At 32.8% G+C, this 12,808-nt stretch overlaps 1 protein-coding gene across 1 annotated transcript in view; it reads right to left on the bottom strand.

Moving 5' to 3' along the window:
• LOC131955283 (serine/threonine-protein phosphatase 6 regulatory ankyrin repeat subunit A) overlaps nucleotides 1-12,808 on the bottom strand; it is a 38,133-nt gene that overhangs the window by 23,157 nt on the left and 2,168 nt on the right. The window contains exons 2-7 of the mRNA XM_059319341.1: nucleotides 5,303-5,386; nucleotides 3,809-3,958; nucleotides 3,424-3,624; nucleotides 3,162-3,314; nucleotides 1,123-1,326; nucleotides 800-886 (exon numbers count right to left, since the gene is read on the bottom strand). Of these exons, the coding sequence (XP_059175324.1) occupies nucleotides 800-886; nucleotides 1,123-1,326; nucleotides 3,162-3,314; nucleotides 3,424-3,624; nucleotides 3,809-3,958; nucleotides 5,303-5,386 (879 nt within the window). The remainder of the gene's footprint in view (nucleotides 1-799; nucleotides 887-1,122; nucleotides 1,327-3,161; nucleotides 3,315-3,423; nucleotides 3,625-3,808; nucleotides 3,959-5,302; nucleotides 5,387-12,808) is intronic.

The following is a 12,808-nucleotide window of genomic DNA, read 5'->3' as shown; positions in this document are numbered from 1 at the left end:
GAGGGGGAAAAACAGTTTCAAAGTTTAACTAAGAATTCCCACTGATACATTACACCAACCATGCTTGCTTGAATGGTTTAAAAGCAACCTCACCTAGTGAAGAGACTGGGCTCAGGAACACTAACTTAGCTTAAATATCAGCCTATAATTCTAAATCTGATGAATATTTGGAAGTGCACTATAATCTAAAAAATGTCACATCTCTGCAAGTTACTAAACATGATGCACAAAGTATTAGTGTTAGCATCTGTAGAGAAATCCATTTACCATTTAGATGACCAGCTTTCTTCCCATGGTGCCTAAGCTGTTGTGTAAATAAAATAGAAAATTCTCAAGCACAGACAATAAAGAGAAAAATATAAGCCAATGTTTGAGCAAGCAAGAAGCAGAGTGTAGGCGCTGCCAGCCTGTACACATGTCACTTTGATGTTGGTACAAGTCTTTGTTTCATTGAAAACAACCAGATTTGATCATGTTCAAGTCAGTCAATAAAACAAAGGTGGCTTTACTTGTATTCAAGTAAAACTATACAAATAGAAACATAGCTAGTTTTATCACATTCAAACATAACTATTCAGTTATTATTTTTGCTAGATGTACTCATATTAAATTTTAAAATATTTAATAAAAAGAATAGTTGGATGTACTCAAATTTAAGAAAAAGAATTAGTTAAGTATACATTTGGTTATAAAAATTGTAAACCTAAATCAGAACACTAATGTTTAAAATGATTGGTTAACTTCAGAGTAGTCTAAATCTATACAATTTATTCTAATGGATAGGTTCATTCCCACATACCTGAGCCTTTGTGTTGGCACCTTCTGCAACAAGAATCTCAAGGCATATACTTCCATGAGTTGATGCCGAGGCAAAGTGAAGTGGCGTCTACAAGAAAAAAGTGGCAAGTCTGAGAATCAAAGTGGTGTTAATGAGAAATACAAAGTGGTGTTAATGAGAAATAAGTGGCAAGTCTTAGAATCAAAGTGGTGTTAATGAGAAATAAGTGGCAAGTCTTAGAATCAAAGTGGTGTTAATGAGAAATAAGTGGTTAAGTCTTAAAATTAAAATAAAAAACTGGAGTTTGAGCATTGGAAAACTTTGGTGAAAACCCAAAGACTAACCATCCCCTTGTTATTGATAGCGTTGACTGAAGCTGAATATTCTAACAGTTTGCTGACCACTACATCTTGACCATTCAGACATGCTATGTGTAGGGGAGTGTTTCCATGTGTGTTAACAGCATCTGCCTCTACACCTAGCTCTAGAAGCAGTCTCACAACAGATATCTGACCACAGGAGGCGGCAGCATGAAGAGGTGTATACATCTGTAGATAAAGAAACACAAATATATTTTTATAGATTAGGCAGTAGACATTCATGCATATTTATAGATTAGGCAGTAGACATTCATACATATTTATAGATTAGGCAGTAGACATTCATGCATATTTATAGATTATTTAGCAGACATTCATACATATGTATAGATTAGGCAGTAGACATTCATGCATATTTATAGATTATTTAGCAGACATTCATACATATTTATAGATTAGGCAGTAGACATTCATACATATTTATAGATTAGGCAATGGACAGTCAAACATATTTATAGATTAGGCAGTAGACAGTCATACATATTTATAGATTAGGCAATGGACAGTCACACATATTTATAGATTAGGCAATGAACAGTCACACATATTTATAGATTATTCAGTAGACAGTCATACATATTTATAGATTAGGCAGCAACTAAAGACAGGGATGTGACCAGACATTGAAAATAAAATAAGCATCTTTTTCGGACCAGACTTTATACATTTTATGCAGCTATAATTTATTGGAGTTAAATACTTTCATACCATTACTGTAGTAATTAATAGCTTCATAATATAGTAATAACTTTTTTAAAAATAATTTCTGTATTCTATTGCAAATTACAATTTTCTCTTATAAAGTGAAATTACTTTACAACAGTGTAACTTAATTTTAACTGTAATTTGCACTCATTTTCAATTTAATGAAAATGTCTTGTTTTTAAAGATGGACAAGGTAACCCATGTCTATCTTTTGTAAATCTAAGGCTTCAACATTTAAACGTCTTAGTTCATGTGGTGAACAATGAGAGCAACCAGACTAGCTGAAATTAGATAGGGCCAACTAGATTTAGAATATATTTAGTTAGATGGGTTGATTTAAAAATAATACTTGGAAAAAAACACATTTGAGCAAAAAATAATCATTTTGATCATAGAAAAAACCAAATGCCATAGGTCGAAGCATCATAGTATGAACAGTTGGTGACGTCACTTGTATCCCACCCCCTCCAAAGCAAGCAGTATCAAACATCTAAACAGGGTCACAGTGAGTTCACATAAGCTTAGAAACCAGCGACCATTGCTACAAGGAAGGGGAGGAGGTAGTCTATTCCACATAATCACATTAATGCAAAGATTTCAAAAATAATTTCAGATTACAAAATTAAATGAAAAGTAGCGGGACACTGTAGAGGCGGTAGCTAATAATTTAAAAAACAAAATGTGAATAACATTTTTTAAATACCGGTAGATAAACTTTACCTAAAATACCATGCAGGCGAGTTAAGCTGTAAATAAACCGACCGCAGGAGATCTACTTTTTCTAATAATTTGGAATACTTTTTTCCAAATTTTTTTTGTCATAACAATAAATAATTGAAAATTATCTACAAAATTAGAACTGAAAATTCTAATTAGGAAAAATTTGGAAATCTGCAGAAATTTGGAAAAATCACATCCCTGCCAATGAATCTTGACCTAGATTTAATCTTTATCTAGTAACATCATCCAATTGAAAGAAATGTGTGTATTTGATCAACGTTTGAATGGAGTAACCACAAGCATAATACGGTACTTGATTTGAATACGATTGTGTGGAATGCGAATGTCTGCTGTTCTCCAAGGTCTTTTTTCCCCAAATTTTTTAAACTTCGTTAAAATCAGCAAATTTTTTTTTTAAATCTGCAGAGAAATGAGGAGTAAATGAAATAAGGAGGAAAAATTAGGAGAAAATGTAATTAGCAGAGGAAAACTACAACTCAGAAAAATCAGATTTCCACAAAATATTGAAAAGGTCACACCCCTGAAAAGATGTACATACCAACCAGTCATACAATTACCATTTTATCTCTGCAGTTAAGCTCTGCACCTTGGTCTACAAGCAACTTGACAACTTCAACATGACCCATATACGCTGCCCAATGAATTGCTCTTCTATCTTTTTTATCATACGCATTAATAGTAGCTCCTTTTTCAATAAGAAGTTGAACCATCTAAGTGTGAAAGAATTAAAGGAATTATGACAAAAAACAGTAAAATTTCTTAAAGACAAATAATGTATAAAAATTTTCAACAAATTAACAAGGTTACAAACTTTTTTACCTCCTTATGGCCATTAAATGCTGCATGGTGCAAGCTCGTGCGCCCAGCTCTGTCTGAAACATTTACATTGGTCAACAGGGGAATGATAGACTCGGCACATTTGACAGCGTTGTTGGCTGCAGCAACATGTAATGGTGTTTGCCAGTTTTTATCTCTGGCATTCACATCAGCCTCTTGACGCAGTAAGATTTCAACTGTTTCCTAAACATTCCAGTAGCACAGCTTCAACATTTTATAACACTTAACCTTTCTCCTATTAATTATAAAATCACTTCCAAAAGTTTCCACTGATGTTAGTTAGCTAATAAAATATTGCAACAATAATTGTGCTACGGGTAAAAAAAATGTTGAAGGACAATGGTGTTTGTTATCAAGAAAAACTTACATAACTTTTAGAACAACAGGCCCTATGTAATGGTGTCAACCATTTATTATCTTTTGTGTTCACTCTGGCTCCACTAAGAATTAACAAATCTGCTATTTCTGCTTCTCCACAGTAAGCTGCAGCATGAAGTGGACTTCGTTTTTCTGCATCCTAAATTAGATTGAGTTGCCAAGGTAACAATGAGCTTTTAAAATGACAAAAAACAAGTGTAAGATAAACCATTCATTTTTAATGGTGAAAATGCATATAACTGATCATTTATTTCGTCACCTTACACTAAATATATTTGACATTTTAAGAGACAAATATTTTTCATAGAATATTATGAATGGTATCTCAGTGTATTGCAAGGGTACAAGAGTATGTGCGTTGTAGAATGTGTTTATAATAATAAAAGATTGTGACTGTGGCGAGGTCAGTAAGGATGTGATGTTTGAGATTAGGATCTTGTTGCTGGGGAAGTAAGTAAAGCTGTCAAACATCTTTAGCCCACTTTGGTTCTCATTACAATATCACCACAAAGACTTTATCATGTGTAACTGATGTGTTTGGTATGATAACAATTGACTCTTTTTTGCTTTAACAAAGCTTAACCATTATGTTTTTGCAAAACTGTTAAAATCAAGGTTTTGCACATTAACATTATGTGTAAAATGTAAAACCTCACTGTTTTTGGAGCAAAGTATGAATCACCATTTTAAGTTACGGTAACCCTTGTATCATATTTGATCTAACATGTTCTCTAATAATCAAATGTATCATTTATGCAACAAAGGATCCATCAACACTTTTGTAACAAAAAACAAACAAACAAGTTATACAGTTACACATGTTCTAATCTATCTAATGACCTATAACCTATTACGTTTTCATTGATTTCTAATAACTGCAACATGAGGCCTGATCTAAAGGGTTAAGAGTTATCTAGTTATGTATTCCAATCAGATATGAGATTATTTATGCTTTTCATGTCAGTACCAATTATAAAACAAAACGTGATCAACTCAACAGTGTGAGGTAAAAGAACATTCATCAACAGTGTCAGGTAAAGAAACAGTTACAACAGCGAAATCTCTAGAAAGTATGCTAAACAGAGTCAAGAAAACATTTATCACAGTGTCAGGTAAAGAAACATTTACAACAGCGAAATCTCTAGAAAGTATGCTGAACAGAGTCAAGAAAAGAAACATTTATCACAGTGTCAGGTAAAGAAATATTTATCAACATTGTCAGATTAAGAAACAGTTAACAGTGTCATGTAAATGATTTTTAATAAAAACAATTTTTATGGAACCTCGTAACTGTCATTTAAATAACTTTTAAGCCTAAATAATATAGGATTTTAGTTTGCTAATAGCAAGGCTATAGAATAGCTAAACTTTCAATAACCATTCCTCACTGCCATCACCAACAACATTTATAGCATTTAAAAGTAAAGTGTCCTCAAACGAAAAATTTACAGATGGCTTGTTATTAAATTACTGAATAACAAACCTGATAATTCACATCCTCCCTTTTGTATAGTAGCGCCCTAACTTCATCAGGGTCTCCATGGAAACAGGCTTGAACTAGTGGTGGCTACAAGAAGGTATAAAATATTTTCTTAAAAGAAATTTTCAATTGTTTAAGTAAATAAGTTACACTATTAGTGAGAAATAATTCTCTTATCAGCATGTCTGTAGGTGCAGCAACAGAAATAGCTTTCTCATCAGCATGTCTGTAGGTGCACCAACAAAAACACCTTTCTCTTATCACACACAATCTGTCAGGATAAACAAAGTATGCTAATGCTATTGTATGGTTTTCTTAATTTCCCTCCCAACATTAAGATATCCAGACAGTATAAATAGTTAGACAATATATATTTCATTAGCAATGCAGGAAAATAATGAATAGCTAAAACGGTCATTTTTGAGTGATGTAGGCCTTCTTGGTAAAATTAATAATGTGATCAAACACACAAAGCATGCTGTGTTGTCAGTAAATTTAACATTTAATACATTTAAGATTTCTCAATTATTTAAAAAGATTTTTCAATAAAACAGCACAGAAGCATATTAAAATATCTTAGAAATGAATTTAGATAGCTAAAATTTATCACAATCAATAAACAAAACAAAACAAAAATAGAGTCCTTGCAAACACGTGACCTAAATCACGTGATACCTACGCCCGCCGCCACAGTGGTGTACATCAGACGTAAACACAATCAGCTGTTCGCCAGCGCTGGACGTGTTCACCAGCGCTGGACGTGTTCACCGCATGTAAAGAATCGCGACCGCGGAAAAGGAAAAATACGTTAAAAAACTTGAACTCTTAGGAATTGAAGATCCTTATACAGTTATTGACAGTTTCGTGGATAATATAAATATGTGGCCGAAATTTCTAAATAAAAATACTCTTAGTAATACCGTTTGCGTTTAGAGTTTAAGTAGACGAATCTGATCAAATGCAGTAATATATTAGAGGTTATCTACTGTAGCAAACGTGAGACCACTTAACTCCTACAAAACCCACACTACAACGGCTAATATAATCCATGGAATAACCAATCTGGGTAGCATGTTATACAATTTAAGACCCTTATAATCCAGCAGGGAAGTGATCAGACACATTAATACTGACGTTCAACCCTCACGATGGCTGCCCCCACCTGTATCTAGCCCACAATAAAACCAAAGAGGAGTCTGCCCTGCCCTCCCCTGAAAATGTCTCACCTCCGTGATACCCAGCCCCACAGAGATAGTATTTCTTATATAATTTTGACCCTCAGGGCCCAGCAGGGAGAACAAAAGGGAAAGTCCCACTGCTCTCCCCTCAACGCTTCTCACCTCGGTGTCATGTTATGTCATTTATAGCACACACGGCTTATCAGGGGAAAGCATTAAGGCATTAAGAATCTTAACTCTGGACAGCTACACACTAGTATACTAGCTACACACTAGGTGCCTACTGTAAACTACTAGACTGTAGGCCCTATGTAGACCTGCAATTGTATCAATTGTAGACTGGGTCCATTGTTATTATTCTAAACCATCTCACTTATAATGTTTCTAGCTTGATTTGTTTCTTTTATAAACAGTGGATTTAAAAAAAAATTAGCCTAATCATTAACCAAATAATAATAATGTGGTTATTTGTTGTTGGCTGGTATGATCTAGATTGTACTACTAGGCTACAAAAACTTAGTAGACCAATTACTAGATATGAATTTGAATTTAATTAAACTCAGTCCAGTATCAGATACATATTGCTGTAAAAAGACAACAAAGTAGTTAGGCCTTAGTAATTTATTAAAGCCTTCTACTACAATAATATCAACTACATGCTTGTATAAAGTTTTTACAATTTAATTTAAGTAGCAGATTCTAGATCTAAGTCTAGTCATATAATCTATTTCAATTTCAGAAAATTTCGTTTGCTAAAAAAATGATTAGATAATACTAATAGAGCGAGATTTTAGATCTTAGAGACAATTAAATGCTTTATTAGGCCTATTATGACTACTTTTGATTTATTATGGGTGTATTTTGAATCGAATGTAGATCTAAAGTAATTAAATTTAAGTAAAGAAGTAGATTCTAGATTCTATGTCTACCCAGCGGAGCCAGGTATTAGGCCTACTATTAGATCTTATTATTCTTATTAGCCTATTACTTTTGACTTTGTCTTTTACTATATATTAGTATTTGTGAAGGTCGAGCATATTTGTTTTATTAATTATTAATAGTTATCTTTTATAATTAAAATGAAGTTTATTATTTTACTGTCCTTACCTGAAACAAAGTATCGAGAACTGCATTTGATCAGATTCGGCTACTTTAACTCTAAACGCAAACAGTATTACTAACAGTATTTTTATTTAGAAATTTTGTCCACATATTTATTTATACGAAACTGTCAATAACAGTATAAGGATCTTCAATTCCTAAGAGTTCAAGTTTTTTAACGTATTTTTCCTTTTCCGCGGGTGCGGTTCTTTACATACAGTGAACGCGTCCAGCGTTGGTGAACATGTCCAGCGCTGGCGAACAGCTGATTGTGTTTACGTCTGATGTACACCACTGTGGCGGCGGGCGTAGGTATCACGAACGGACGTGACGTCATATGAAAGGACTCTATTAATGTATAGTATTGTATAGGCCTAGGGGTGTAGGATAGTGGTAGTAAAAAAATTAAAATTAAAATCTTTTTATATTTACTTAGGGTAAGTATACCATGTTACAAAAACTGCAATCTTAACTTATAATTCATATTTTTACTTTAAAAAAATTATAAAAACTATCATCAATTAGGGAAACGCTATACATTCTATTTTTACATATGACGCGACATGACTAATAAATCTAATCAAATTATTGGATTTTGGTGCGGCACACATTTTGCCATGATTTGTTTTCGACAAAAAGATTATACTAAAACTAAAATGGCATTATGCATGATTATGGGGGGGGGGGGATATATGTGCGTGTGATATAACTGACATCGTACCACAAGTACGAACTGAGCATTGGCGAAACTTTGTGAATAATACACCTGTCCTAAGTCCAGTGAGAGAGGAGGGTTAGATTCATTTTACAATGACATCACTAGAATTTTATAAATTGCCCTGATTAAGCATCGCTAAAACACTTACACTAGTTAATAAAACATGCATGGGATAGAAAATCTTTAAAAAGTTTAGATCTATTCTATAGGCCTATTCTTAAACATATTTTATTGACGCATATTTGTCATCAAATGCATTAATCTGGGTTTAGTTTTCCTTTTTAAACATCCTTCCTTTAAAAAAAGGAAATCAAATATTTAAAAAAACATAGATCTAGATCTAATTCCATCTTATGATTTTTATTCTGACGAAGACAGTGTCCATAAGAATAGAAATGTGGTAATAAAATCAAATGTACTGTGCATATTCTGCTAAAATCAAATCAGCTGCAAGGTCAACCCTTCAGAGTTCTTCTCTTCAGATAGGCATATGGTTGTCACGGATTTTTTGGCTTGCAATGCTGGGAGTGGCCAATTAATAAAAATCAGTAATTAAGCTCCAAATGAGTTTATTATCAACAAATTAAGTATTTGATTGATTAGAGATTGATCTCTAGTTTTCATTGGTAATGTTTAAATCGAAAAATAACGAAATTTAAAATTAGTGAGTATCGCTAAATAAAACGTGTTTTTCTAATGTTTTGGTGTGTTTCGGTTTTTATAATAAAATACGCTCAACTGGAGGTGAACGACAAGCGGAGAATAAAATACGCTAAAATGGAGTTTTACCTAGATTACCTATTCGAGAAAGTTTAGAGGGGAGATCACTCCCGGTTTATTTTATAAAAAAATAATTTTGAGATTTTCATCAAAATGCCTACTGTACTATTAGTATGTAATGCATTGAAGGTTCCCCCCCCCCCCCCCATCCTAGATCCAGATTCTTTCTAGATCTAGAAAGATCTAGACTCTATAAACTTAAAACTAAAGAGTAAGAGAATGAGAATGAGTGAGTAAGTTAACTCTAGGGACTTGGATGACGTAGATTTTGAGGCACTAAAAACGAGAGTTTTCTGCCCATACCGAGTTTCATCAATTTAGCCGTGCGGTCGCGGGTGATGATCGAATTTTTTTTTTATTATAAAGATAATTTGATGACTGATTCTGAAAAACAAATGGATTTTGTATGTTTTTTTTTTTATGTATTATTTTTGTTTTGAGATTTTGTTGAAGGTGAAAATGGATATTTGGAGCCAAACTTTTGGTAAGTAAAACTCTTTGTACCATAAAAACTTACAACGAAGGCCAATAAAAAGCCCTCCGACCATAATCACCATTTTTCTATATGTGTGAACATTTTCATAATGTTAATCGATAGCAAGGTATTTTTTTATAAATAGTTTAGAAAGTATAGGCTTAAGCCATTTTACGGCTACCGGGAAAGACAGAGGTTAAAACCGGAAGTGTACTTGTGTTGTTAATGACGCAATTGCTCTCAATTGAATTGATTTGTAAATCCAGCAACATCCACACGAATCTGACTTTAAAATCATTTTAAATTACAGAATTATATTTTATATTGATAAAACTTTGACTTTTTGATGACTTTTTGCGCATATTTTCTATTTAGATTCATTTTTTTTTGTAATTTTGAGTTAGGTCTAAAAATAGATTTCTGCCAAATTTTTCAAGTTGAATTATTGTTTCATTTTAATTGTATGGCCTAGATATAGATCTATATTGTTAACTTGAATGAGTTCTGTATTTTATATTACCTATATATGTGTACTTTCCACATTTTTCTTAAATTTTAAAGCTTGATATAGATCTAGAATCTAATATAAAATTCCATTAGCCTATCATTTGGTCTATAAAATATGTATGAATAGGGTAATTCTATATTTAACATTTGGCCTTCTGATTGCTTTTCAAGCGAATTTTTATTACCAATATTACTAATATTCAAACATTTTAGTAGTCCTATATTTTCTTTATAGCTCTAGGACTTTGTTCGTTTTAGTTTTATTACTACAATTCTTGTACAATGTTCTGTCTTCATCTGTATTTGAAGTACACGATACTACTGTATTTTTGCTGTAGTATGCATCTCAGTTGCTTTTTACTAGTCTTAGCCCTGAATAAAATAGAATCACAGGGAACAGTCTTGAAAGTAGATAGGGAATCTAAACATGTGAATCAACTCCTAAGCAACTACAGTGAGGAGAAATACTGAAGAAACGAAATGCCCCAGTCTCACCCCTCATTTTCATCATAAAATTTAGAATCAAATTTAATCAGTGTGTACATATTGAAGTAGCCTAAATAATAATATCTGAATTTTTACTAACTTTCAGGCTTAAAAGCCTAGTAATTCAAAATCAGCTCAACACTGTAGCTCATTCTTACTAGAAAATAGTTGCGCACAATAAAATACTTTTCAATTTTGAATAACACTGTACAAAAACCATATAAGATGGATGAAATATCTTGACCTTCTGTGAATGGGTACAATGTTGGCAACATTTAGGACAATTTTCAGTAAGATATTCCATGTGGTAAAAATGATGGAAACAACATTTAGGACAATTTTCAGTAAGATATTTAATATATTAAAAATTTGGCAACAGATTGTGTGTTGCCTATCAAAGACGCTTATTCAAAAATTTTAGGGGGGGTGTCCCTCTTTGTTAACATTATTTTTTATGATCTTTCTCATCCACTTCAATTATTTTTATCTTACTCTTTTACTGATATCATAAGCTTGATCTTAGTGAATTTTCATTAAAAAATACCTGCTATTTAAAAAGTTACAGAGATTTTAATTCGCATTCAAAAAAGTAGGGAAGCAAAAACTTGAGAAAACCCCATAGTAAATAAACCGGGAGTGATCTCCCCTAAACTTTCTCGAATATTCTAATATAACACTATGTGGGATGTCAACTCGGAATATAGACATGATTTTTGTTTACTTTAACTTTTAAAAATAGAATAAAATCTAGTAGAAAACAAAATTGCGCACCGAGCGAGCACCAAAACCAAATGTGCGTAATAGTGCGCAATATTATTAGTACTTTATAAATTCACATGCGTTTTTTGAGAAATCGGAAATAGCGTAAATTAGTACTTCCGGTCAACGGAAATTACTCAAAATTTGATAGAAGGTAGAGAATTAGATCTTTTACTTACATATCAAATTTCATTTATCTATCTGAAATAGTACTCAAGTTATAGGCTTTTGAAAAATTCAAAGTAGAAAAAGTACCACTTCCGGTTATCGGAAATCGCTCAAAAGTTGATACGGATCTACGATTTTGATAAAATACTTATAGAGTAAAGTTCCGCGTGTGGTCACACATAGCGAAAAATTCCTAACTCCCGATTTTCATCGGGCGCTATTTTGTAACAGTTTCACACAGAAACAAACCGAAAGTACTTTATTACTCCACTGCCATTCTACTCTAATATGCATGGGTTATTTTGTATTCATACGCATAGTATTTGAGATATTCATGTTTTAGTAACGAACCTCCTTGTGATCTACTTTTCCCCCCTTTTTTTTTGCCTGTGGTCACCTGTCCCTGCTTGTGATCACTAGCGTATTTTTTACGTTTTGATCCAATTTTAATAATTGAAATAAACATTTTACTCATTTAAACGTGTTGATGATTGTATAATTAATAGATTTGCAAAACCAAATAATAACACGTTAATTAAATTTATTAACTACAAATTATGGATGACCCAGTGATGACTCAAGGGACGCAACTATTATAATCATAACAAAGGGACGTAACAATCACTAACAAGACAAAACGTAACATTTGCTTCGATTGGATTGTATGTAGAGACACAAACTAGATTTAGAAGAAGTAGATGATTAAAATAATTTAAAACAACAGAAAAAAATAGAAATTATATAGGTTCTAGACTTAGCTTGAAATATAGAGCATCTAGATCTAGGCTAGTCTAGCTCAAGTCATTGGTGACCACAGCGAGGGTAAAACACAAAAATCGTTACCCCAGCTGTGATCACCCCCATTTCACCACTAAGATTCTTTTAATAGCCTTAACTACAGTATTTTCAGTGTCCCGCACACAAATAGAAGCTATTTATAGTTAACCTAGTTATAAAAAGCTTTGATTGGTTGGTTTTATTCATCTCATCCGGGACCTAGTGCTTTTCATACGGGGGAACTAGAATCGCCTACGACGTCATACCTCGAAACTTGAAAATTTAAAAACTCATCTTTCAGAAGGAGGGAAACAAAAGAATTTGACCTGGATATATTTAGAAATGGACATGTTTACAGCAGATATTGGTAGTTTCGTATAAAACATCCAAACAAATATTATACGAAGCCATAAACAGGAATGTGACTACACCGTGGTTTTGACCACACGCGGAACTTTACTCTATATTACTATATGAAATTTCATCAACCTAGCTGTAACGGTACTCAAGTTATCATGTTTACACACGGACACACACACACACACACAGACATACGGACA

This window comes from Physella acuta, unplaced genomic scaffold (genome assembly GCF_028476545.2).
Source record: "Physella acuta isolate Inbredline_101_S28 unplaced genomic scaffold, ASM2847654v3 ptg000079l, whole genome shotgun sequence".
NCBI lineage: Eukaryota > Metazoa > Mollusca > Gastropoda > Physidae > Physella > Physella acuta.
The sequence above is the reverse complement of the archived record's forward strand: the minus strand, read 5'-3'. Positions and strand labels throughout refer to the sequence as shown.